The 27,869-nt window shown below is 42.6% G+C and overlaps 2 protein-coding genes across 2 annotated transcripts in view; one reads left to right on the top strand and one right to left on the bottom strand.

Moving 5' to 3' along the window:
- The window catches only part of LOC106609096 (synapsin-3), a 111,699-nt gene that overhangs the window by 38,974 nt on the left and 44,856 nt on the right, over positions 1 to 27,869 (top strand). Inside the window, exons 5-6 of the mRNA XM_014207499.2 lie at positions 6,542 to 6,698; positions 7,296 to 7,385. Of these exons, the coding sequence (XP_014062974.2) occupies positions 6,542 to 6,698; positions 7,296 to 7,385 (247 nt within the window). The remainder of the gene's footprint in view (positions 1 to 6,541; positions 6,699 to 7,295; positions 7,386 to 27,869) is intronic.
- On the bottom strand, positions 8,259 to 27,498 carry LOC106609153 (metalloproteinase inhibitor 3). Its single transcript, XM_014207635.2, has 5 exons — positions 27,190 to 27,498; positions 18,358 to 18,440; positions 17,273 to 17,384; positions 13,761 to 13,882; positions 8,259 to 10,978 (listed from the first exon to the last, which is right to left on the bottom strand). Exons 1-5 carry the CDS (start codon positions 27,317 to 27,319, stop codon positions 10,781 to 10,783), a joined length of 645 nt encoding a protein of 214 aa, XP_014063110.1. The 5' UTR covers positions 27,320 to 27,498; the 3' UTR covers positions 8,259 to 10,780.

Genomic DNA, 27,869 nt, shown 5'->3' on the forward strand with positions numbered 1-27,869 from the left:
ATGCCTGTCTTATCTGGCTTGGGGTCCCTCAGGGTTGCGTAAGTACCCAGCTGTGTTTAGAGGGCAAAGTACTTTTCATCCATGCCAAGGACAACTTTGGCATGTTTTGGCAAAGCGATTACTAGTGTATAAGAGTGTGGTTTTGTTAGAGCTACCACGGGACTAGATCAGGTTGACCGTTGTGCTGTCGGTCATTCACCCTTAGTTACCTTGATATCCATTCGTGTTAGAAGATGACCAATTACATATATTTTGAAACAATAACAAGTAGCAGGACAGGAATTGTTAACAATGTTCAGACAGAAGTAATGCTCATAAAATGGGGCTGAATGTTTTTTTTTTTTTTTGAAAACGCTATATCCACAATTGTTTCACAATTTTGTTTTTTCCCTCATTATTGCTTATGGTTACTTTCGTGTGTGTAAAATATAACTTTAAATATATTTTAGATTTGTCTGATTTTATTTGTATAAACTTTCTTACGAAAAGCTATATCCATTGTTGAGCTGGAATGAAATATTTGAATGTTATCTCACAATGAATGCACTTACTGTAGCATCTGCTAAATTACTAAAATGTCAAGTGTAAGTGTTTTACATACAGATCTCATATTACTGTATTGAATTAGAATATAATTTGTACATTATTTTATAAATGTTATAATTATTTGTTACATTTGACTGTGTAAAACCTAGCACTACTACTTAATTTCTCTGATCGTAAGGCGAATGTATACCATTAAGCAAAAAAACGTTGAAACCAAGTGATTTTAAACAAATGCATGTCTGTCAATGAACAACCCTATGCCATGATTAGATGGTGAAACACACCGTTCTCTTTCATAATTTCTATAAACAATTAAAGCTCATTTACAAATGTTTGTGAAAATGGATATATAGCGTTTTGGAATTTAAACTCTTCAATTGAACACAGTAAGTTCCTCCATAGCTGGAGACTTGTGGATTTCACTGTCCTTGAACACTTCGAGACAAGAACAAATTGTCTCTGTAGATTTGGTATTGATTTACATAGTGTACATACAATGCTCACCTGCTTTTACATGCATGTTCATGCATGGTGTAGCGCCAAGACCTAAACTGAATGCCAATGCACCATGCTTATCCAGAGCCATACTATTTTGTAGCAGACCGGCAGTGGAAGGGAGTCCCTAACCCTGTCATGGTTGACTGCAGGGCCCCCCCCCAGACCTGCAGTCAGTCTCACAGATGGCGCAGGGATATTGCATTAGCAGATATTTGTATGTTATTCTTTTTCTAATTCTCTATCCCATAAACTACCATAACCAGCCCTACCCAGCCAGGGAGGGTTGAACCTCTGAGTCCTGAGGCACATGTAGTGTGACAGGGCCTGGCTCTCCTTAGATTACTGAACCAAAACCAACCACAGAGGTTTTATGTCACCTAAACACACACTCACTCTGTACACATACACAGATTCACACATATGAAGTAGCGTGTACCTTAAATGTACATCAAATCGACCCCATAATTGAGACCGGCATGTCATGCGGTCACAAACACAATTGAATCACTTTTTTTCTCCCCCCACTCAAGACCCTTGCTACTGTACTTCAATCAGAACTTCTAATACCTCAGACGGGTTAGTCTTATAACATAGCAAATGAATCCAGCTCACAGACACACGCTGAAGTCAGGCATGTGCTTAACAAGCCTGAGGATGCTTTGCCCCAAAAGCACCACCACCAGGCTTTAATACAAATACTATACAGCTCAGAATTAGGCCTGATGCCAATTCGGTAATGTTTTCTTGAATTCAAATTGTCCCTCTAAACCACTCTAACTCATAACACAAATTTCCCTAATGTTTTGTACACTCAGTGTATGTCTTGTGTTTTCTAGCCAGGGTAGGAGTATTCACCATTTCTCTGACCCTCTGTGCTCCTGAGGAGCGCTGCATGCGTTCCTCACTGGACCATGGCCAGAGCAGTGGTCTTTACTGGCAGGCTCTACCACATGACTGCGCCACCGCCCATCATGGTCCTGAGCTGCAGCCAGGTCTGCCTGTGACCGTGACTGCTAGCTACAGTACAACCGCTCCCCTAGCTGCTCCGACTAGTCCAAATGGTCCATAACATGTTCCTCTCCCAAATGCATATTTTACTGTGTTCATTCTCTCTCTCACTTCCCTCTTTTTCTTTGTAGTTATTAAAGACATGTTCCGGTACTTTGGTGACAAAGTATTTTTTTTTAACCTACCGCTTTGGAATGGAAACGTAGCCAGTTGTACAACTGAATGCATTACCTGAAATGTGTCTTCCACATTTAACCCAACCTCTCTGAATCAGAGCGGCGCGGAGAGCTGCCTTTATCAACATCCACGTCTTCAGCGCCCAGGGAACAGATGTGTCAATGTGTAGTTCATACATGCATAGTCTATGAGCAGAATTAATTCCTTACCTCAATTAGCCACGAAATCCAGGACCTATATACTGGCTGTGTCAGAGGAAAGCCCCAAAAATTGTCAAAGCCTCCAGTCACCCAAGTCATAGATTGTTCTCTCTGCTACCGCATGGCAAGCGATACCGGAGCGCCAGGTCTAGGACCAAAAGGCTCCTTAACAGCTTCTGCCCCTAAGCCATAAGACTGCTGAACAATTAATCAAATGGCCACTCAGACTACTGTTATTTGCAGTTATTGTCTATGCATAGTCACTTTACTCCTACCTACATGTACAAATTACCTTGACTAACCTGTGCCACTGCACATTGACTCGGTACTGGTACTCCCTGTATATAGCCATTTTATTGTTACTTTTTATAATTTTTTACTCTAGTTTATTTGGTAAATGTTTTCTTAACTCTCTTTCTTGAATTCCATTGTTGGTTAAAGGCTTGTAAGTAAGCGTTTCACGGTAAGGTCTACACGTTGTATTCTGCGCATGTTACAAAAAGTTTGATTTGAAATCCCTAGTTTGAAAGCGACCGTGTTCTTCTTGAAGCTGTGCCGCACCATTTTCCCTACATTTACCCCCCACGAGTTCTAGCCAATGAGCTTCAGGCCCTCGCATTTGAATGACCGCTATCAAGAGACCTGCCTAGCGTTATCCAATGAAGTGGCAGGGCGGGCACAACGGCTCAGAGAGTTAGTGTGAGTGATGCTGCATTACTTTTTAGCCAGTAGTTCTAAAAGTAGCACTCACAAACCAAAAGTGGTACCTGAAAATGGTGTACTATGTATGTACCTCTCTCACACCCCCTGCTCTTTCACTCTCCCTTTCCCATTCTCCAGCCATTCTTCAAAGCTGGTCTGGGCTTGGTCTGCGGCGATAACTGTCCCTTACGTATGTTCTCTGTAGACCTAACGGGTGCACAATAACACAATGTCCTCTTGTTCTGAGCAATGCGCTGCAGTCAACACGCGTGACCTTTGTGAGGTTGAGCCGTATTACCCTTATCAACCTGAGTCAGACAGATTGGATGGAGATTACTCTACCAGTGGACCTTTTGAGGCTGGCAAGAGGGCATTACAAGGATAAATGTACATGAATTGCAATTCAGAATAGATCTCCCAGAGGAGTCGATGAAAAGGTCAAAGATGTGGAAGATACATTTACTTAGCGAATAGAATGGCAGGCGATTGTCATGTTTGACTGGTTGCCCCCCTCCCCTGACATGCTTCAAGGTCTGATGAAAACAGCCATGGCCACAATGTGATTGTTTATCACGATGATAATATCCTACCTCCCTGCCCCAGTAGCACTGACTGCACACATGGGGACAATCTGCTCCCTGATTCAACACAGCACCAATACATGAAACGGCATCTACACTGAAAGCCCAATTACAGAAGGGGGTAAAGCCAAGTTCATTAATGCAAATGTTCCAATAAATCCTGTCCCACAGTTTGCTGCAATTTAAAGCAGTTGCCATGGTTACCATCAAAGCCAACTGAACTCTAACGCACTCCGAACATGCACCAGCAAGACGCCCAGTAGAAGTGACTGTGGCCTGGACTAGTGTGTGGAGGGAAACCTATCTGTTGTCTTTATAGCTCCCACTCTGCTCACCCCCTTTCCCTAAGGAACCCAATTCCATTTGGCTAATACAAAGCAGAACCTTCAATTCCACATAAATACAGCACATCCCTACCTCATCTCGGCATCATCATCTCCGTCCCCATTAAACATCCCATTATTGCAACACTGATGAACAATTTAAAGGGTGCATTAGCATATTGGCTGTGAAGTGATCACCACTGGGCCTGAGTAATTTGGGATCGTAAAGCACAAAATACATTTAATACACAGCTTTGATGTGATTCACAACCCACAGGGAGCATCATTCGGGCAGAAGGACTCCGATTTAGGAGACTGATAAAGTTAATGGCTGGAATAAGCGTGTTAATGCTGTAGCTTTATAGGGTAATGCTGCTATTAGCTGTAGCCTGGCTAAAAACAATCACATGATCACAACTTGCACTTCTATGCTAATGATGAGCAGTAAATAGGTTGTACAGATGGGTGCATACGCCTTCGGCTGCTCACATAAGCCGCTATTAGCCGTCTATCACAGTGCCATCCATTTTGTCACCAAAGACCTCATACCACCCACCACTGCGACCTGTATGCTCTAGTCGGCTGGCCCTCGCTACATATTCGACGTCAGACCCACTGGCTCCAGGTCATCTATAAGTCTATGCTAGGTAAAGCGCCGCCTTATCTCAGCTCACTGGTCACCATAGCAGCACCTACCCGTAGCACGTGCTCCAGCAGGTATATTTCACTGGTCATCCCCAAAGCCAGCACTTACTTTGGTCGCCTTTCCTTACAGTTCTCTGCTGCCAGTGACTGGAATGAATTGCAAAAATCGCTGGAGACTTATATTTCCCTCACTAACTTTGAACATCAGCTATCTGAGCAGTTAACCGATCACTCCAGCTGTAAATAGCCCACCCAATCTACCTACCTCATCCCAATATTGTAAGTGAAAGGGAAGTTATATTAAAACGATAAACCTGCTGCATCAGATACCAGTGCATGTGATGTGGGCACTTGGTATGACGTGGTGTGCGCAAGGTTTGTATCAGTCTGTCCCTCAATAAACAGATGCAGAAATAGATCGGCCCTTGGTCCAGCGCCACCTTGGCTGAGCAGTGAGCACAACAACATTTTAAAGAGAGCAGCTGTAGTCTTCGTGTCGCCGTGACCACGACAGCTCTCACTGATCCGCTGAGTCCTGAGTTGTGCCTCAGGTCATCTGTCCTACATAAGCAACACTTCCATGGCTCTGTGTGTGTGTGTGTGTGTGTGTGTGTGTGTGTGTGTGTGTGTGAGAGAGAGAGAGAGCGAGCCCAGTTGGTAAAGCATGGCGCTCGCAACACCAGGCTTGTGGGTTTCGATTCCCACCGGGGACCAGTACGAGAATGTATGCACTCATTCCTGTGAGTCGCTCTGGATACGAGCGTCTGCTAAATGACAATGTAAATATAGCAATCTCAACTCAATCAACACCAAGTACCTTTGCCAGAGGTTTCTAGACATTGATTCATTGAGAACAGCTGAAGTCCATTGCGAAATAACTTTCAGCAGCTTATCAAGCCGAAGCAATGACTTTAGACAGATGCATCAAAATGGTACCATTCACCAAACTGTAAATTACAATAATCGATCATTCCTAACAGTTGACAGCCATCTGACAGAGAACTTCATTTACATCCCTCAGCCAGCACAGATCCATCCAAGATAGCCCATCTACCTGAATCTAAGCTGAATGAACCTTTTTGGGGAGAAAAAAAAAAGAAAGCATACCTGCCTTCAGTTAAAGAGTGGAATTTCCTCCCTCTTTATCTTAATCATAGCCAGATGTGATACAATCCTCCCGGGTCCCTGATGGGTTACTTGGCCCTGTTCCCAGAACAGTTTGTAATGAGAGGGATTAGGCTGCGTTTAATTGGATAGATGGTCAAAAAGATTAGCTTCTCTGACCAGCGTTCCTTTGTTCGCCCTCCTACGGCCTTTGAATAATGGAGCTTTTTTCCAACTTGTAAATAGTGAGCTGCATGTAATCTTAACCCGTTAATGCGGTGACAGATGCTATCGGTCTGTGCTCTGAGCAGTTACAGCTGCTGTGTTGGACTTTGGAAATGCTCTACGATGGCTACTGTCGTTATAGTTCGACTGCTTGAGGTCTGGAACTTGAGTGACAAAGTCAGTAATGAAGTACAGTATGCATGCACCAATCTTTACAGTAAATTACATTATTCTAAAGCTAAATTCGTATCAATATCCAGGTCTTTAAAATGCCCTACTGACAACAGGTTGGCTGTCTTTACAGTGTAATGCAGTGTCGTCAGCAGTCCATGAGGCACACGTGGGACAGATGTTAGCTGACATTGATGCGTTCTTCCTGTTTGTATCAATGTTTTGTTAATCAGCGACGCAGATGATGTGAAAGTCAGGATGGTAGAATGTGCCCTTACTTTTACTTAACCTTGACATCAGGAATGAAGAATGTTGTTGGTTTCCGTTATCTCATGTCCCACTTTGTTTTGTCTTTCTCCAGATCCTTCAAGCCAGACTTTGTCCTGATTCGCCAGCATGCCTACAGCATGACTCCGGGTGAAGACTTCAGGAGCCTGGTGATTGGCCTTCAGTACGGGGGAGTCGCCAGCATCAACTCCCTGCTCTCCATCTACAACTTCTGCAGCAAACCCTGGGTGGTGCGTGATCATAACCTGCCTCCTTACCTCCTTTCCTCTCTCCATCACTCCCTCCATCTTAACCATAAAGACGAGGCCCTTAGCGGCAGCCACAGACTGATTTGATTTGGGCTATTAAAAGGAGCCATAAAACCTGTCTCTGAAACCGTAAGACCAGGGTCCTCCAGTAAGACCTGTTATTATTCACCCTGTTTTAACAGGACAGAGGTGGCCAGGCAAGGTGCGCTGGAGCCGGGCCAAGTTACATTTGTACCATGGCTAGTCTTTAGAACCCAGACAAAACATGTTGGTGGTAGTAGACAAAACATTCCGGAACTTACCTTTTTAAAGATAAGAGTTCTCACAATTTCTGGATGTTTGAGGTCAAAGTTTCTACCTAAAAACCTTTTTAATGGATAGGGCTGCATTCAGCTTTCAAGGTGTCCGTTTTTTTATTTTTTTTATCAAGGACTGAAATCAGTGCAAACATCCACTGTGTTTTCTTTGGTGCTATAAATTCCAGATAACTACAGATGTAGTATAAGACACTTTCTATCCTGCCTTCTATATACAGTAACTACTATAGATTGGTGTCTTGTGTTTTGTTTCTGCTTGCAGTTTTCCCACATGATTAAGCTCTACCACTCCCTGGGCCCAGAGAAGTTCCCACTGAACGAACAGACCTTCTACCCCAACCACACACAGATGGTGAGCGCCTTCATGACACTGTTTATAATGTGTGTTCCTCTTTACTGCATTAGCGTCTTCATATAGACACAGCACTCAGGGAATGTATGAACTCTGTATGTTTTCAGATAATCTTGATATAGCCCTTGTGACATTTGTCTAATTCGGGGTAGGAAAAGCGGGAAGCAGTGAGAAAGTAAGGTGGTGAGGCAAAATATTTCCTTTGGCGTCACCTGTAAACCTTCAAGCTGATTAGTAAAATGTCTCAGCCAGAGTGCAACTCCTGTTTGCGTCATGCCCAACTTCATATTCTCTGGTTGTAGCTTCCAATCCCCGTCAGTTGAGTTTATGGTACTTCAGGCAGCGAAAAACAGACCACTTAAAGAATGTTGTCCTCATAGTAGTCGTAACAAAATAATTGTTACGTCTCAGTGCAACACTATGGGCATCACAACACTAAACCCCATAGATCTTAGAGAGACAGTGGCAGTTAAGTAGGCTTAAGGTTGCTCCAAACTATCAAGTGTAGCAGCTGGGCATTTTTTTTAAAACATATTTTCTAGGCCAATGCCAAACAGGTGGGATTGATTAGTGTCTTAGTGAGAGCCTTGTTGGAGCTTGCTACCACGTTATCAACAATTATTATGGTATTTATAAAGCAATATTTAATGTGTTACCTATTTACTGGTGTAATCTAACTGATGCAAAGTTGAATGTGCAAGTCCATTATGTAGTGTAGCTCCTGACGAGACAGATTGTTTTATGATATCACAAAGATATTGCTATAAAGGTCAGGTCCAAATTTGCCTTGTGACCGTGATGGAATACTGAGCTTGAATCATAACCTGGTGCGCTACTTTCACTTGAAGAAATCAACAGCGCAAACTCGTATAGTCCATTTTTCATTAAATCTTTATTATAAAAATATAAAACACAGAAATTAAGTCAAACATTTCTGCCACCCCTACAAGGAAACGTTCGCTCACCCCCCTTTTAAGGAATCAGTGTATACACACACGGTACACAGCCTTTTGCCAGCTTCCTTTTTTAATGCACTCTGGATCGACTTGACCAAGTGTTTCTGTGTTAAGCAGACAGTATATTTACACAAACATGATCCACAAAAAAATACAGATGCAGAGATGCCAAGGCCAAAGAGAGTGAACCTTGCAAAAACCAGTTGAGGGAGATTTGGTAGAGGGGAAACAACTCAAGACTGACAACCAGAGAAGTGTGTCAATGAAGGCCGAACATCCAGAGGAACCTTCCCAGTATTCTTACTAAACGATGGAGTGGATGGATCTACGTGAAGACTACATACTATCTGGCTTCTGGGACTATCGGGCTACACTCATTGAGCCCACCATTCTCTCAATGCTAAACCAGCTCTACTTTTAACTGTCTGAGGAGAACGAGAAACTGTGCTGCTGATGTGGAACGTTCAGGCTTTTGTGATATCGCTGTGGCATCGGACTACTAAGGATCTGCCTCTGGATTGTGTTTCAAGCTCAGCCAAGGCCTGGAGGAGGTGTCAACAGAAGCTCAGCAGTGGGGAAACCTAATGACACTGATGTACCTCCTCTCCTTTTGAAATGGTCGCAAACGTCGAATTCGGCATTGTTTTGATGTTTTTATAATTTTCTGTTCTACATTGTTGAATGATATAAAGAACGCTGACATGCTTCTTTTTTTTCTGTAAATATAGTGCCTGAAATAATTGCATTTCATGTAAGAATTGCCTTGTGGAGGAGGCAAGATTTAGATTTCATTTCAGTTCCTCACATTATAATAGATTACATGAATAATACATTGCCTAACTGTATTTTAGTGGATTTCCTTCTAAAACTGTCATGTCAGGGCTGTTACTCTATTCTGTTCAACACCAACTTGGCAGGGCCTTTTCTGAACATAATGGAAAAGTGGGCAGAGCTGAGAGACTGGGCAAAGACTTCTCACTCCTGCTGAGGCATCTCTGTTTCTGACGGAATGGACTGAAGATACTGAACTGGAAAACTCAAAGTAGAAGAGTTTAGTGACAATGTTATTTTCATCAGTTTCATCTGAAATAGTTATAATACGTACAAAAATGGAGTATACATTTTTGAAAACACTTTGTCTGAAACCTCTGCTTTAAACTCTGATGCAGTGAAGAAAAGTTCCTTACCTCGTGAGAACCAGAAGGAGAACTGTGATTGGACAAAAGTACCATCATTCAAAATCTGCTGAAGGCGGATCTAACATTAAGTCAATGCTTTACAAACACAATTTGGGATTCTGGTCCTTCATGATAGCCAAACAGGGTAGTGATGGTAATACAGTTTTGGCCAGATACAGAGAGATATCTCTATCTATTTGCTATTGTAGTAGGATGTTTGTAGTATTTGCATGGATACTGTCTGATTCGACAAACACCGATAAATAAATCTACTACAGAGGTTTCGGTCGAATCAACTCTTCATTGTTCTGTAGCTTATCATATACAGCAAAAAAATTAAATAACTTGCATTCATGTCTCTGCGAAAGATGAATTATTCCCTGTGCTTGAGCTGTAAGGGTCATTCTTAGTTGTGGTTTACAGAAAAGAAAATATAGCTATACTCAATTCATCGTCCGATATTAGCAACGCATTCATATAGTGTGATCTGCTAAATGACTAAAATGTCAATGCAATTTAATACAACCAAGAATAGACTTCACAGTGCAAGCAGTCAGGGTGGCAAAGATTACATCATTCATATAAATAGACATGTTGACAGTATAAACTGTGAACACATACATATACACTTTCTTGTGATTCAAAATCATTGTTAAATACCTTTTGTGTGACTGGAGGAAGAGATTGCTTTTCTGAGGTCATACCTCGCGTTGGCATTGCCCTCGTTCTGGTGACAATGTGTCTGGTTACGGTGCATAACTTGTGTTGACAACATTGTTGCAGGAGCTTTGATACTGTTTGCACGCCACACTTTAATATTAGGATAATTTAACCATTATGTATTGCTTGAAACTGCAATGCTGAAATGCCATCCCACCCATATAAGCCTTACGAGGGTGTGAAAAAGGTATTGCTTTTTAGAGGGCCATTGTTATTGCATTCTGAGGAAAGTCTAATTTCTGCTCATTGATAGCTAGGGAAATGTAGGAAAAAGTGGGAGAAACTGAAATGTACAGCATGAAACAAAAAAGGTATTGTTTACATCAGAAGTGCTACTTCTATGAGACAGCCAGGCACTGATTTATTTTAGTTGTTGTGTGTTTCGTCAGAGGGAATGGGAGTGGTCGCTTGGGGTTCTGCAATACGCTGGTTGACGAGGGGCGTGGCGGAGTTGTGGAGTTTGAAAGGTGTAGAAGAGTGAGGATGAGGAGAAGAAACTCAAGAAAGTTGCTATGGTTTGGGGCTTGGTTGTGGTTTACGCTCAGGGGTCGGTGGAGTTGATGGTGGTTTTGTCACGGCCGGCCATCCCCCGGTACCAGCTGCAGTAGCCCTCTTTCTGCTGGATACAGGCGTAGTGCCGGGACTGGTAGCCGGGGTAGCCGAAGTGGGACAGCATGTCCGTCCACAGGCACTCGTTCTTTGAGGTCACAAAGCAGGGCAGGTAGTGGCAGGGCTTAATCTACAGAGAGAAGAAGCGAAACTACAGATGTAGCCGTAAAGCAGGAACATTTTATCGAGTAATGCTACAGCATACTGGTGAAGGCTCACTGTGTTTTACAGTTCGACTTGAATAAAGTTAAATTGTATCCTTTTTGATTAACCAAAATTCTGATTTAGGATATGTGACAGATTTTAGGATGTTTCATTTTCTGTGAATTGTTTTTAAATATTGACCAATTCAAAAGCACAGTGAGTCTACATTCAGCAGTAAATGAACAATGCCAAGACAGAATTAGCATTTCAGGAAAAGGTGAAGCAATGCATAATCTTGTACACAATACTTAATTTGTGGAGAATAAGATATTGATTAGGAGAAAGCGTGATTTAAGTATAAAAGACGAGAGGCAGTAATCACTGCCAAAGGTGCCTCAACAAAGTACTTAGTAAAGGGTTTGAATACTTATGACAATGTGATATTTTTTCGTTTTTATTTTTAATACATTTGCAAAAATTTCTAAACCTGTTTTTGCTCTTTCATTATTTAGAATTCAGAAAACATTATGTCCTCAGGCAATTCATCTTGCAGCAGTCATAAAACATATCACATGTAAAACAAATAGGCAGGGTAAGTGCAGTTACATAGTGCAATTAGTCCAACATGTTAAGTTGCAGAATTGCATTCGGAATAAGAGTACTTGGCCCTATTTTTATTTTATTTTTTAACCTTAGTCTGTACCTGCAGCCAGAGGGAAGGAGCTGGAATTCAGGGTGGAGTGGATGGGAAGAGTCAACCACAATTTTATTTGCCTTTATGGAGAGCTCTGCCCAGGTAGAGAGATGACCGTTCTTGCTGTTGCTGCCCCATGATTTTTCTGCAAGTCCTGACTATCTTTCCCAACCTATTTCTGTGCAACTTTGATAGGACAGGTATTGTATGTAGATTGATGAGGGTGAAAAACAATGTAATCCATTTTAGAGTAAGGCTCTAAGATAACAAAATGTGGAAAAAGTCAAGGGGTCTGAATACTTTCCGAATGCACTGTATAGCCTGCCAAATGTCTTTAAAGGTGAGAAATTAGAAACTGACAAAATACTGTGTTTTAGAGAAATCCAAAGGGGTGTTTCAGTAAAGGCTGTGTGTACTGTAATGACCGAGCCAGAGGAATCAACAGCAGCGAGCTTGAGGAATATGGGTGAAGCTCAACATTTTCTTTATGGTGCAAGCATTTTCAATGAAGTTTAACTGGTTCTGGTGTTCATGGGCTATGTTATGGACAGTTAGCTTTTTAATCATTTACTGATGCCAATGTTTTTTTTTATACACTGCAGTGGATTATTTTCACATGCTTCCTGCATTCCTTAGCTGTAAATCATCTTTTGTTAAAGGATGACAAAATGGTTTGAATTATTTTGGCGGAAGCGTCGGTGAAGTGTGACGTTCGCACTCTAGGAGATTCTTGCACTTGATATAAAACCACAGAGATGGCTGTGTCTGCACTGCCTCTGTCTGTTGACTTGTCTTCTCAGACAGTAAGCATGCTGCTTCATAGGGGTTCACACAATGAGGTGTTGTGTTCTAGCAATAGGATGCTGCTACACGTGTGATTTTTTAAAAAAAACTTTTTTCTCCTTCCCGATTTTAAAGATTACATTTGAACTGAAATGGGCAATAAACTAAAAGAAAAACGCTTCTACCATGGCGAGTTCTGTCCAAGTTTCTTTTTCATTCCTGATGCTGACTTGTGGTCACACTCATACATTCACCTCCACTGTTCTGTGTTGGCCTCGAAGGCTCACTGTACGTCTAACGTGTCTTAACATTACAACCCTTTAAGCAGTTTGGGCGTGAGCAGTTTGAAAGGTGTTAGCCAGCATTTGGACTGTGTAGTTACTCCGGTCTCCTGTCTGGCAATGCACTTATTGCTGTTGACGGGAGCCGGTGATGGGCAGACCAGATGGTGTGTCTGGAGCCATGCAGTACAGGATATTTATGAGCCCGGACTGGAGCTGCACAGGAGCAGGTCCCGCATAAAGGGGGTCCGACCGAGCACGGAATTCAGGCTTTGGAATAACAGGGAAAGTGATTCCGGTGTAGTTAAATTTAACTCACCAAGATCATTATAAATCTCTTTTCTCTCTCCTCATCTTTCCCTCTGTCTCTTCAGTTACATTCATGGATGTGTATTATCCGTTATGATGCCAAAATGGAAAGGGGACACTTATATTCCTGACAGCTAAAACCTTACATTATATCATTCAGCCACTATCAGGAATTTAAAAGTATGTCCCTACAATCATAAAAGTTACAATAACATAATCAAAATGATTTGGTATATATTTTGATAGTCATTCTTGTATTGTGCTACATTTAAGAATAGAGGGAAAAGTTTTAAATGGTTTGGCAATGATTTCAGAATTGGTTGCAGTTTATCAGCATAATCTATTTGACCCAATATATGCACGGCCACTAAAGTAATTATGGTCATAAAATTAACACATTATTTCCCCCCTAATTCTACAGCCAATATCCGATATCTAATAACATGGAGATTATGAAGTGCCTTGTCATTTTCTGTGGTAAGACGTCTTCTAGATGGAGGAACAGAGATGCTCAGAGCAGGATGGTAATGCTTTGCAATAAGCAGGGTGTTCTGCCTGCCCTTGCTCCTCTTTCTGGCTCCTACTCCTCCATCTTGGCTCTGCTGCTGTTGTGTTGCTCTAGCTTCCTTATACATATCCATCTTATCCCCGGGAGCCACTTCATCCATATTCTCCCTGAGAGCGCAGTTGTTGCCACTCACCCTGCAGTTGCAGCCCAGCTGGTAGCGGTGGTTGATGCCCTTCTTCTGGGCCAGCGAGAGGCGCTCCCATGGCTGGTTGAAATTACACAGCCCGGTGTAGACCTTGCCGTCGAACACGCGGCCTGAGGGGGGAGAGAGGGTTGGTTACAGATCAGCTTTTGTTAAGCATTACATCATTCGTGAATTTTTTTTCATGACTTACAAAACATTCATTACAATGGTTTGTTTGTTTCCCTCAAAAAACTGAAGACTGAAAAACAATTCATGTCATATTCCCAATGCCATGGGAAAGAGTCAGATGTTATCCTTAGCCTATTTTTGGCTAATTGTATAATTGCCATACCTCGCCTAACATAAATACACCAGTCAAGCAAGTGGTCCAAATCTTTTTAACTATGTTAAGACCATCTTGTACAGCAGGTCCCATATTAAACTAAAACCCCTATTTAAGAATTTCCAAAAGGTTTTCTAACTTCTATTTTTAGGTTAGGCTGTTCACAGCTTACCACCAATGTCAGGATGACAACCTCTGCTGCGAACAGATTCACCCCACACTGTAGCCCGCCAGCTAGCACTCAAACAACATGGTTGTTTGTAACGGTGTATCCATTGCTAGTGCTACACTGTCCTGTTGTCATCACACGCTGAGCTGAAAGCTGGCAAACACACAACTCTTAGACCGACTTCCATATGGATTATTGGCGTCTCCTGGCAAAGTTATTAGACAATGGTGAGAGCGGCATTAGCCTGTTCCCAAATTGTAGTTGGTAAGACGGCACAAGCAGATCTGGGACCAGGCTAGTGCGGCATCCCTCTTCATAGCTAATCAGGAGGCCGTGCACTCACTCTGGGTTGATCAAAGCCCAACCCGTGGAGCTAATCTATCAGGCATTGGCGTATTTAACATGCCTGTAATTGAGTTCTGATACAGTATGGCCCAGGGACCCAAGACCAAATTACAGACTCACTCCCCAAACCAGAGCTAGAGCTGCTGCCTGGCCTGGATGACTGATGTCATCATCACCCAGCCACAATAAACACACACTTGTGTTGCCGGGGTGATTTCCTTCCTCATGTTTCATTGGCTTCGTTTGGGTTTGGGACGTAGTGATGGGAACATTCAACACACAGCTAAACAGTATGACGGCCTTAGGTCTCACTAAACTGCTCTCCAACTTCATAGCAACTCATAGGTTCAGAGAGTTTCTATCTACAAGCCATCGGATTGCCAAACACTTGAATTGGACTGACCACTTGCGCTGACTCTCCACACCTTAGCAGACATGCGCTCATGCACACACCCACACTGACATACACTCATCCACACACACACAGTTGAAGTCGGAAGTTTACATACACCTTAGCCAAATGCATTTAAACTGCGTTTTTAACAATTCCTGACATTTAATCCTAGTAAACATTCCCTGTCTTCGGTCAGTTAGGATCACCACTTTATTTTAAGAATGTGAAATGTCATAATAGTCTAGAGTGATTTTATTTCAGCTTTTATGTCTTTCATCACATCCCCAGTGGGTCAGAAGTTTACATACATTCAATTAGTATTTGGTTGCATTGCCTTTAAATTGTTTAACTTGGGTCAAATGTTTCAGGTAACCTTCCACAAGCTTCCCACAATAAGTTGGGTGAATTTTGGCCCATGACAGAGCTGGTGTAACTGAGTCAGGTTTGTAGGCCTCCTTGCTCGCGCACGCTTTTTCAGTTCTGCCGACAGATGTTCTATAGTATTGAGGTTAGGGCTTTGTGATGACCACTCCAATACCTTGACTTTGTTGTCCTTTAGCCATTTTGCCACAACTTTGGAAGTATGCTTGGGGTCATTTGTAAAAACCCATTTGCGACCAAGCTTTAACTTCCTGACTGATGTCTTGATGTTTCTTCAATCTAACCAACTAATATTTTCCTTATGATGCCATCCATTTTGTGAAGTGCACCAGTCCCTCCTGCAGCAAAGCACTCCCACAATATGATGCTGCCACCCCTGTGCTTCACAGTTGGGATGGTGTTCTTCGGCTTGCATGCTTCCCCCTTTTTCTTCCAAGCATAACGATGGTCATTATGGCCAAACAGATCTATTTTTGTTTAATCAGACCAGAGGACATTTCTCCAAAAAGTACAATCTTTGTCCCCATGTGCAGTTGCAAACCATAGTCTGGCTTTTTTTTTTTATAGCGGTTTCGGAGCAGTGGCTTCTTCCTTGCTGAGCGGCCTTTCTGGTTAACGATATAGGACTCGTTTTACTGTGGATATAGATACTTTTGTACCTGTTTCCTCCAGCATCTTCAAGGTCCTTTGCTGCTGTTCTGTGATTGCACCAAAGTACGTTCATCTCTAGTATGAAGGCTGCGTGGTGTGTATACTTGCGTACAATTTTTTTGTACAGATGAACGTGGTGCGTTTGGAAATTGCTCCCAAGGATAAACCAGACTTGTGGAGGTCTACAATTTTTTTTTCTGAGGTCTTGGCTGTTTTCTTTTCAATTTCCCATGATGTCAAGCAAAGAGGTGCTGAGTTTGAAGGTAGGCCTTGAAATACATCCACAGGTACACCTCAAATGATGTCAATTAGCCTATCAGAAGCTTCTAAAGCCATGACACAATTTTCTGGGATTTTCCAAGCTGTTTAAAGGCACAGTCAACTTAGTGTATGTAAACTTCTGACCCACTGGAATTGTGATACAGTGAATTATAAGTTAAATCATCTGTCTGTAAACAATTGTTGGAAAAATTACTAGTGTCATGCACGCAGTAGATGTCCTAACCGACTTGCCAAAACTATAGTTTGTTAACAAGAAATTTGTAGTGGTTGAAAAACGAGTTTTAATGACGCCAACCTAAGTGTATGTAAACTTCCGACTTCAACTGTGCATTCATACTACAAACACGTGTGTGTGTGCGCGCAGCATGCAAGGAAGCATTTAGTTGGACGGTGTATCCTGTACATACAACTAATGAGTTGAACTTGATAAATGCCTGCCTGCACTGGAAACGCCAGAACTTCTCACTAGAACTGTTCATTATAAGAGGGAAAAGTTCTGCTGTTTACGCCCCAAAGGAGAAGGAAATGCTTCAAAAATGAAGTGCCCCCCTGCCTCTCACAGACGGGAGGTTATATATAGTGGGAAAGTTTGTCACAGAGCAGTCAAGAAGTCTTCAGGGAGGGGGGAGGAGGGGGTTGCATTTAAACAAAAAAAACTGGGGCTGCTGTTAGCAACGCTGCCATTGTTGTAGGACGTGCTGCAGAGAGGGAGTTAGGGAAACGGGCCTGGGAGATCAAGCTGGCGTCAACTCCACTGATGTGCTTGCTTGCCTCGCTAATTTGTTTTTGGTAATGTGCTTCTGAGGCAGCTCGTGAGGCTGTTTTTATTGCTTGTTAATAGCTCTTAATGGAAAGACATTGTTTCTGGCACTACCATGACAACTGTGCAGCCCGCCAAGTACATTAGATAGCTGCTTTTCAGATCAGTGGTACTGTATGGTTGAATAGTGACTCACCTGTGATCAGGTACTGGTACTTGTTGATGTCGAACTTGACTCCACACAAACTCTCAGAGGCATCTGTGTAGATGTGCTGAACGTGCTGCATTTTGTTGAATCCTTTGTACATCTGCAAAACAGACCATGACAAACAGTCTGTTATAACGATTATAATCTGGAATGAAGATCGCACTTGTTCTTGCTTCTGACGCAACTGGATTTATTGAGTTCTCGAAGTTGTCAGGAATCCACAACAATAAACAAACGCAGTATAATGAGATATTGCTTCCAAGAATTCAGTGTAGTAGAGGAAGAGGCCACTGATGCTATCATTTAACCACATGAAAATGAACATAATTACAGGACATAATGAAGACGTGACTTTGGGGTTGAACCGTGGGTCCACCCATTGAGTTCAGGTGCGCGGAACACAAACGCTGCCGGACAAAGTAAATGTTTGCACTGGGATTTGTGTTTGGTCCGTCGTGATTTATTTGTCTGGGAACAACAGGAAATCCCTGTTTAGACACAGCTATTCTTGGAAATAACAGGACAAGCCGTGAAAGAGGCGAGCCATTGGGACCTAAAACGGGGGATTTCTGGGGAAATGTTTCTAGGGGCAACAAAGCCCACTCTTCATGATTTATTTACTGAGAGGCGACTGTCTTTAGGCCATTACGACTACGTTGGATTCCTTTGGCCAAACAAATACTCAAACACACTTAACTTGGATTAGCCAAACCTTCTTGCCACAGGGCCAAGTGTTAGAGGTGATGATGAAAACAATGTCTAATCCTCTGTAACATACTCTTGTGGCACTTAATGGAAAAGCTTGGCCATTTCACGGCATCTGTGAACTCATGTTTTGGTTATAAGAATTAGGGATTGCACTATAACTAAAGTGATACTGCTACAGTAACCTAGTCATACACTGCATCATTTTAGTAGGCCTACAGTGATAAAACTGGTCTCCTAGTTTCAAAGCCTATGAGCTTGTTAGTGATTCTTATTGCATGGTGCTGTTTTCCAGAGTGCGGTTATGCTCTTCAAGGTATGGGCCAGATTATGTAAAACTCGGGCTGAATGATGCGATGATGGCTTACCTTCATCTGTTTGACCGTGTAACGCATGGTGCCAAAAGGCCCATCCTTCATTAACTTCTTGCCCACCACTTTGGCACGGATCACTGTAGACCAAAGACACAAGCACAGAATTAGTCAATTATGCAATGGACAGAGATTGGAAAGCCTCTAGCTGCCAAATCCAGCATATTGGATGATTTCCCGAATTTAGGTCACATCAGAGCAAGACTACTACTTTTTAATGAGTAGTTCTGAAAGTAGCGCCCAGGAGACGAGACGTTTATTTTTACTATTTTCTACATCTGGAGCCAGGCTGATGGTTGTGTGAGCATCAAAAAGAGAAGCCTAAATACAGTAGTAAGTCCAATATGTGTTCAAGATATCACCCTTACAGATGCTTTAGCTAGAATTAGGACCCTAGAATGCAGTGGGCTGTTCATTGCTTTTCCAAAGCTTATTTAAAAACCCAGCCCCTAGAGGAGAGACCCATGGAAGATTTTGTAAGGGTTTGGCTCAGTTTATAATCTATTAATTTGTTTTTATAGATTGCTTCTGCTTGGCAAACAAGTCCAATGGAAGACTAGGATCTAGCATTTGAATTTGACTAAGGCCAAAGCAGTTCTTCTTCAGGACAGTGAAAATGAGGCCACAGCTTTATTACTACCTCCCTCCTGCCTTATCCCTGTGTCGTAAAACCATGTCTCCACTGTTTAAACAACCTCCTTTCTTTACATTCTGCACAGGGTGGAAAAAGATCTTATCAGTGCTGCTCACCCTCATGTAAACAGCGGCTAGGTGACACAGTTTGGCTGTGGAATCACCTTGTTTGCTTTCACTCCTTTTAAAGTAAGTGGGTCCGTTGTGAGGGGGAAATGGGCTTATGAGCGAAGCCTCATTTAGGCCAGTGAATCGGGTCCTCCCCAGAGTACTTGTATCAGAGCTCTGGGGCCCCTCGGGAGAATGGGCAGTGAAAGGGTAGTCCACATGCAGTCGACTTGAGTCAAGTTCACCTGCTCCCCGCAGCCTGACAGCCACAGACATAACTAACGGTGGGGATGTTTATCTTTCCTCTCCGGAATGTTCTTTCTACATTCCTTTGAGGTTCACATTCTCGAGCCTGTGAAGGGGGGGAAGGGAAGCGTGTCTCACTCCTCTAGATAGAGTGAAGAAGGGCTGTACTGTAACATCTCCTCTTATAGCGTCATAGTATGTATTTAAGTCCCAGACACAAAGGGAGTCTAAGGGAAAAGCGGCACTCCTGGTGGTTTATGAATAGAAAAGTCTCCTAGAAGATGCCGGTGAGGTGACATCAACACCTTCAATGGAGCTCACATTTTCACCTGCCAGTTTAGAATGACAAGGCTCTAATAGAGCATCAGCCATCCAGTTTGATAGCTGTTAGAGAATCACACATCCATGTTCAAGGCAACGATTATGTTAAACCTATTCAGGTGATCTATTCTCCTTGCGTTCTTGGTGACCTTTTTGAGCCAATGTACCCAAGGACATCTGCTCTATTAATCTGTCAACTCGCATATTATGAGCCTCAAAGCATTGTTACCTAACCAGTCTCTGCTGTGCAGAGTCAAATGAATGGTACTTTCACTGATGTAATTGTATGGAGCATAAGCACTATTACTGTGGAATGTGAAGATATGAAACATATGCTACTCTGATCCCTCCTTATGTAATGTTGATGCACTGATCCCTCATAATGCACTGATCCCTCAAACTATTTTCAGAAGCCAGTAGCCGAAAACCGGCCTTCCCCTTAAAACCTGAACTCCATTGCAGACTGCTTTCCCCACCCAAAACGATAAGACTCCAATTCCAAAGAGCTTTGCGTTGAGCCTTCAACTGTTATTAGGCGTAGGTGTCATAGGTCATATCGCTGAACAAGAGTCCAACAGTAACACCAAACGCTCTTTGAGGCGGGATACGCTCGCCACTGGGTGGGCAACCACTAATTGGGTGGTGCTGAAGTCATTGCCTGGTGGAATGTGTGAAAGGCCGCAGCTGCTGGTGAGACAGAGGATTTGTGTTATTCCCTACAGCGACCCTTTGACCTCCAAGGGAAGGGCCCTGAGTAGATCTCAGAATGCTAGCTATATTTACTCCTGACCACCGAGTTCTCTTTCAATATGCCTCTAAAGGCTAGGTCTGGGCCCCAGTGTCAGAAATGACTAAGTTGTGAGTGTGTATGTAATCCAATTCTAAGCCCAAGCACTGCATAAGATATCCACCTGATCAGCACTGGTTAGTTTAGCTGTAATCGGCACTGCAGCTAGGAAATCTCTTGCAGCTCTATATAGAGTTAGTGCCCCCTGCTCTCTCTCTCTGTGTGCTGCAACACACGAATAGCAATTACAGGCGAGTGCTATTCTCCTGTTTCTGCCGCATACATATTAATGTTTTGCAGTGGATTTGACATACATTCCCAGTGGAAAGTAAATGGATTTTTCTTAATAAGGAGAAGTAGCTGGGGTATGACAGAGAAAGTAATTGAATTAATTTAGCACAGTATCTCTTCCCCGAAGCATGGGATTACTAAACTATGCATTCAAATGCTAATCGCAACACAAGTGGGAATGTAATTCAATCAAGCAGTTTAAGCCTCCTCCTGCTTTACATTTTGCCTGTGACTCTTGACGCACTTCAGGCTAAATTGTGATTACAGCAAACCGATTGCGTGATGAGGGGAAAAGTCACCATGACAAGGTTGAAATAGATGGTCATATGAAGAGGGGAAGAATAGACGGAAATAATGTGGTTGTGTATAACCAGAGTTGTGAACTGTGTGTGTGTGGTGATAAGCGAGGGAGAGCGAGACTGATTCTGAACATGATCTGAGTGGGGGGGGAATAATGCTACTTAGTATGACACACTCACTGGGTACTCCACTCAAAAAAGAAACCACTTTTAAGTACTCTTCCTCTTTGAGGTGTCAGAGCTGACCACACCCGTAGTGGGATTACACTTGACCTGACTAGAAAAGTAATGTCCGCACCAGTTCACCGACGAGACAGACGCAACTTAACCAACATGGGATGTGTAGGTCTGATTTTAAAAAGTAATGCACTATATAGGGAACAGGGTACTATTTCAGAAGCAGTCATGGACTACACTGGTGATTTTAAGTTAAGCGGTCTGCAGAAAAGGGATGGCTTAAACACTCTATGCCTGTCTAACAGGGTGTACATGTCAAACATTCAGGGAATCTTGCACCTTTTGACCTCTTAACCTGTTTTAACAGGAAGGAACGCTGGCCTTATGGAATGAAGCTGCTTTGAACGCACCGAGCTGATCCCAGATGACATAATGTTCCTCATAATATGGGACCATCTATGCCCTCTGCCAGTTGGGAAGAAAAGTGGGTAGCATAGTAGAGAATAGGATTGGGTTTTGCATTATTGCAACCTATAGTAACTGTAGCTCGTTGCTTCCCTCGCCAGGTCTCCCAAGAGAAAGGACAGGGTAACTTGAGGACCTCCCTCCTCACCACTCTGAGAACTAGCTTACACCAGGCTAAACGACTGTACATGTTTCTCCCAGGTTATTATCCCAGGCTAAGTCACACTTACCCACAGCAGTAATCTTCTGTATTGAATCGGTGCATGGTACGAGATTGTAAAGGTCTGCTCCTGACACCTCAGCTCCTTGGGATATTAAACACCAGGGCCAAAGTGTAGCTAGGGCCGGCCGAAGCGCTAATCTGCTGCATGAAAAGCTTTAGAAAAACAGCCTTCCCCTCTGTTCCAATGTGAATGGGCTGTTTCAGTCACCAAGTAAAATTGCAGCCCAGTAGGTCTGCTGTGCACCAAAAGTAATCTCTCTCTGTCTGTATGCAGCAAGAAAAAGAATTGTCAGGAAATGGCTGACTGTTGTCCAGAAATCCAAGGAAGGGTTCATTGAGAGAACGTATATCAGCTGACCTAGTTGGAACTCCTTAAATTGATTGCAAAGTTACCCTCAGGTTATTTGGAGTTGGTTTTTTCCTCTTTGTTGTACCCTCATTTCCTCAATTCAAAATGTCTATCTGATACATCTATTAGAGCGGGTGCTGCTAGTGATTATGGAGCAGGAGCAGGCTTTGAACTCACCTCTGGCTCTTAAAATTGGGATGATTCATGTTCTACAGTGTCACCTTTTGAAGTTGACAGTGGAAATGAGTCCCTCTCACTCAGCGTTATACCTGAGGGGAGCTTAAGGTCAACATTTGCATTTTAATCCACATCTAGATATTCTATGTGTGTGTGTGTGTGTGTTTAAACCATAGCCATTTGACCATAGTCCTCAAATAGTAGTTAGCCCAAGGGTTTTTGGCAGCTACTGTAGATTTAGCTTTAGTTCTTAAAATACCTTTTAGTCTTAATCACATTTTGTCATTTCATCCTTCGTTAGTTTTAGTTATCAGTCGACTAAAACTCAGGACAATTTTAGTCTAGTTTAGTCAGTGCATTTATTTCTATTAAATAATGAATATTTAAGCTACTTAACTTCCATCATGTGCACATTCAAATCGCCTTGTCCAACTATCCCCTCGTATACCTTAGATGGCAACATTGATATTGTGGTATATTGTATCCAATGCCAGAAATAATTAACCATATAGGCTATAAAGCCTTGGCTACAGGTGAAACACTTTACAGCTCAGATTGTCTGCCCATCACAACCGTCAAGGGGGTAAATAAGTTCCTTGGTAAGGGGAGAATTTGAGCTAAAAAAAATGCCAGAAGTATTACTGTACTCATAATATTCAACGAATAGCATTTGTTTTTACCATTGGGGGGGGAATCAACCGTAACTCGCATTTGCAGACCACGGTGCGAGAGCGGCAACAGAGATGAATGGAAAATGGAGCTTCTGATGTCGTCAGAGAAAAAATTGCCTACATGAAAGTAAGAGAGAGTAAACATTGAGTGTGTTTACATGCACACTAATTTGATTTTAAACTGATTATAGTAAAAGGCTGAGTATGGCATTAGTCGTGTAAACACCTTACTCGGCATGAGGCCATAATTGAAGTTGGCATACGCCGATTAAAACACCTGGTTTTCTGAGCAATCTTTTGAATGATAAGGACATGTAAACAGCTTAATCGGCGTTCCAGTGGTGTATTTGATCTGCGCATGTGCCTGCACCAGGTAGTGCAAGCTTCCCTCTTATGCGTGACTGAAGTGAGTTCAGAAAAACATAAAGTATACTTCTTTTAATTAGTTCTCACGTAGAAACTTTACAGTGCATTCGGAAAGTATTCAGACCCCTTGAACTTTTCCACGTTTTGTTACGTTACAGCATTATTCTAAAATTGATGATTTTTATTTATTTAACCAATCTACACACAATACCCCAGTATTCAGAACCTTTGATATGAGACTGTTTCCATTGATCATCCATGAGATGTTTCTACAACTTGATTGGAGTCCACCTGTGGTAAATTCTGTTGATTGGACATGATTTGGAAAGGCATACACATGTCTATATAAAATCCCACAGTTGACAGTGCATGTCAGAGTCAAAATCAAGCAATGAGGTCGATGGAATTGTCCATAGAGCTCCGAGACAGGATTGTAGGCACAGATTTGGGGAAAGGTACCAAAACATTTCTGCAGCATTGAAGGTCCCCAAGAACACATTGGCCTCCATTCTTAAATTGAAGTTTGGAACCACCAAGACTCTTCCTAGAGCTGGCCTCCAGGCCGAACTGAGCAATCGGGGACAAGGGCATTGGTCAGGGAGGTGACCAAGAACCCAATGGTCACTCTGACAGAGCTACAGAGTTCCTTTGTAGAGATGGGAGAACCTTCCAGAAGGACAACCATCTATGCAGCACCAATCAGGCCTTCTAGTTGAAGTTAGTTACAAGTCAAGTGTCCAGGCTTCGCATGAGTTCAGAAGATTGACGAGTGACTGAAGTGATTGCCTGGAGGTGTGTGGGAGAGCTCAATCAGATTGCGCAACTGAAATATGTGAATTCTGCAATTGAGAGGATAGCATGAAATATTCTGCATGCATGCTTGGAATTGGACAAAACCGATAAATTTGCTTCATGTCAAATTAAATGTCCATTATTCTCACAGGGAATTCTCGTCACATTTGTCAACTAAAATGAAAAGTAATTTGTAGTAGTTATTGTTTTTTTCCCCCCCAGGGTATCTCGTCTCATCAGTTTTAGTCAGGAAAAATAGGTTGACGAAATAAACAGCCTTTGTTGAAAGTACCGTTCAAATGAAATGGGGGGAGGGGAGATGAGGATAAAGGCACATTTTATAACTCATATCTTTCATAGGGAATATTTTGTAGGTATAGATCTGCATACAGTATGTTTTAGGGGTATTTTGACACTAAGGTTTATCAAAAGGTGACATTTTCTTTAAACATTCATCAAACGCCAGTGAAGTGATGCAATGCAAGGCCATGTAAAGCTTTTGGAACTGTGTTTCGTCCCAGAAAATTTACTTGCGCTTTTTTGGACAAGACTGCAGCACATGTTTGTTTGGACATGCCCAGGAGACACAAATCAGAATATCCATCTTAACTCCAGGTGTTGCCAGGAGAACTGTTATCCTTCACTGTCCAAAAACATCATGTTCATGCCAAACTCCATTTCCAGTTGGCTTACAACACAAGAGCTATTGGAATTTTACATGCGAAATCTTGCCTAAAAATGTCAACAGTTGCATAATAATTATGCAATAGTCATCATAAGCTTACATGTTCATGATAACTGCACTAAAGCCCTATCCTAACAAAAGTCCAACACTATCTTTATTTACAGTCTAACTGAATGCAATAGCCTTCTACATGATGAAATCTGATCCTGGCTTTGGCATTATGGCATGTTTACAGTGTTATGTTTTTGTCGGGACTACTGTGACACTGTCCCTTGCAGTGGGAGGGAAGAGGCGTCCCTAGTTCTGTGCACGCTACAGGCATTCCCGGCGCACTTCTGGCTGAACCAAGACCTTGGAAATGGAATTCGGAGCTCTCAAATGCTCACTTGCAGCCATTAAAGCCAGGCCTAGATTCTGGCCCACTAGGCTCCACTCCTTGCCAATGGGATGAGCCAATTTAGGGGACATGAAAGGCAGGGTGACACCTGACTGCTTGTGACACTAACATCTTCAACACAATGGAACCAGGTCACCAACTAGCATAAGTCCCAATAATTATAATTAAATATGAGGCAATGCTCATCAATGCTGAGGAAATGTTTGCATAAATATGTTGGCGTTTGACATGAATGGTTAACCTGCCACTTGTGTGAGAGGGTGTTATTTTTAAACCGTTGCCATATGTTGAAAAGTCAACATCGCTTTCTCTCCTCTGACCTCGTCAGGCTTCAGTCATAGTTCACTGGCTGGACTAGGGATCACTGCAGAAAAAAACATGACATCATAGTTGTGTCCTCAGGAAGACTCCGCCCATGGAACAGCTCTGATGTCCACTTCTCCTCCGCTCCGGGGCATTGGACCACTCTATGCTACCCTAAATGACGTTTGATGGCTGTGTCTGACAAACGTGTGTGTGGATGGATGACTGGTCAAACACACACTCTGCCTGCTGCCAGCAGTTCCGTTCCACAATACAAGAGAGCTGCACACCGTTCTCCTAATACCGTATATTCCAGTGGACTCCTTTCTTTCACTCTACCTTTTCCCTCCTGCTTTAGACCCCCACAACACTTATTATTGCTTAGGCTTATCAAATAATCCCTTACTCCTTTTCAGGAATGAGTCTCCTGCAGCAACAGCGGAGAGCCAGGACCCACCTGGTCAAGTGTTATCCAATAACACTGCTCAGGTTGGACTGGCATTCCTCGATAACAACAGCTGAGTTAATGTTATTCGGGCATAGCCTGTGCATGCATGACCCAGTGGTACAACAAGCTTTACAAAGCCGCCACCCTCAGAGCAGGAGGCCACAAATCTCAGGTACAAGTGGGTCTGAGGACCAGCCCCAAAAGAAAATATACCTGGAATCAACACAGAAAATACCAGTGCACCTAAGTCAATAACCAAGACTTTTATTATACCAATGCTGACTCCATAGCTATATCAAATGCGTGAATGGAATGAATCAGCCCCCTTTTGGAAAGTAAACATGTGCTTTCATAGAGGAGCACAAACACTTGAAGGGCAATGTTATACCAATAGGACTGTAGAATTAACAAGTTGATTGCAAGAGCACTTGCTTAACATTCCTAGCCAAGTCTTGGCTCTTACATCTTATGGAAAGCCAGACAGAACAGAGCATCCAAGAACAGTAGCTAGTCTCCACTTCAAATCTGCCATTGGTAACCTCCACACATGGGTGCAATATTCAGTCAGCAGTAAAACCCCTTGGCTGGCTACTGTCTGCCAGTTCTGTTCTGGTTTATTGCTCAGCAAGTGGTCATTTAGCTCTGAAAGACATTATGATCAGTGGGACCTGTTTCCATGGATACCGTTCCCATTAACTCTTCCCTCTCATCAGAGCAAGGGGAAATAAAGTAAAGCTTCCTCTCTCTTGACTCATTTCAGATGACGCATTTATTTAGACTACTCAAAGCGTGCTGTTGTAGTAAACCTTTAGGCTACGAGCCATCTGATACTTGAAAACTGGTATATTCTGACTATCTGTTTTAAATGGGCTTTTAGGTGATGGTTCCACTTTATGCATAACTTTGTTTGGCAGAGATTTTTCTCATTACTATAAGTCCCACAAAGTTGCATCGCTTTATATTAACAACAGTTTCTTATTCTAATATAGTCCATGTATGCAGAATATCACAAAACCACTGCAAACATATATTTCAATAGAGAAAATATTTTAGTTGGCATAACATATGTGGCCACAAACCATACGACTTACCAATGTCAGAGTTGCAGTACGCATCTTGCGGGTGCGACAGAGCACACGAGCACGCCTCTGTGAGTTGATGAATCTGAAGGCTGCTGAAAACGAACAGCAAGCTCAGCAGTCGGTGACAGAGGGACTGCATTTTTAGTGCGTAAAATCTCCCTCGCTGTCTTTACTTTACAACAAAAAGTTATGTCGCCGAATAGTTATTCAAAGTCTGTCCCGAGTTGAGCTCTTGTCTGCTTCAGTGGGTATGTCCAACTGTACTCTCCGGTCAGAGTATTGCCTGTCACTGGGTCTCAGAGCGCGAGTCACAAATTACTATAGTGCGCGAGACGCTGGAACGCCACCCACCTCGCCAGATTTCGCGGCACGACAGCCAATCACGACTCGAGCCGTCGATGATGTCATCAAGAATAACAGATGCGTGACATATTGGAATTTACTTTACAATGTTTGTCTCTTTTTTTTTTTTCAAAATATTATTTTACCCCTTTTCACTTTTGTCAGCCCTAAAACATTCCAGTCTGAGTAAAAACCGCTGGAAATTGCTCATTGAATGGAAAACCATATTTTTTAAAAACGTTTTTATTTAACTAGGCAAGGCAGTTAAGAACAAATTCTTATTTACAATGATGGCCTACCACGGCCAAACCCTGACAACGCTGTGCCAATTGTGTGCCGCCCTATGG

This window comes from Salmo salar, chromosome ssa07, assembly GCF_905237065.1.
Source record: "Salmo salar chromosome ssa07, Ssal_v3.1, whole genome shotgun sequence".
Classification (NCBI taxonomy): Eukaryota; Metazoa; Chordata; class Actinopteri; order Salmoniformes; family Salmonidae; genus Salmo; species Salmo salar.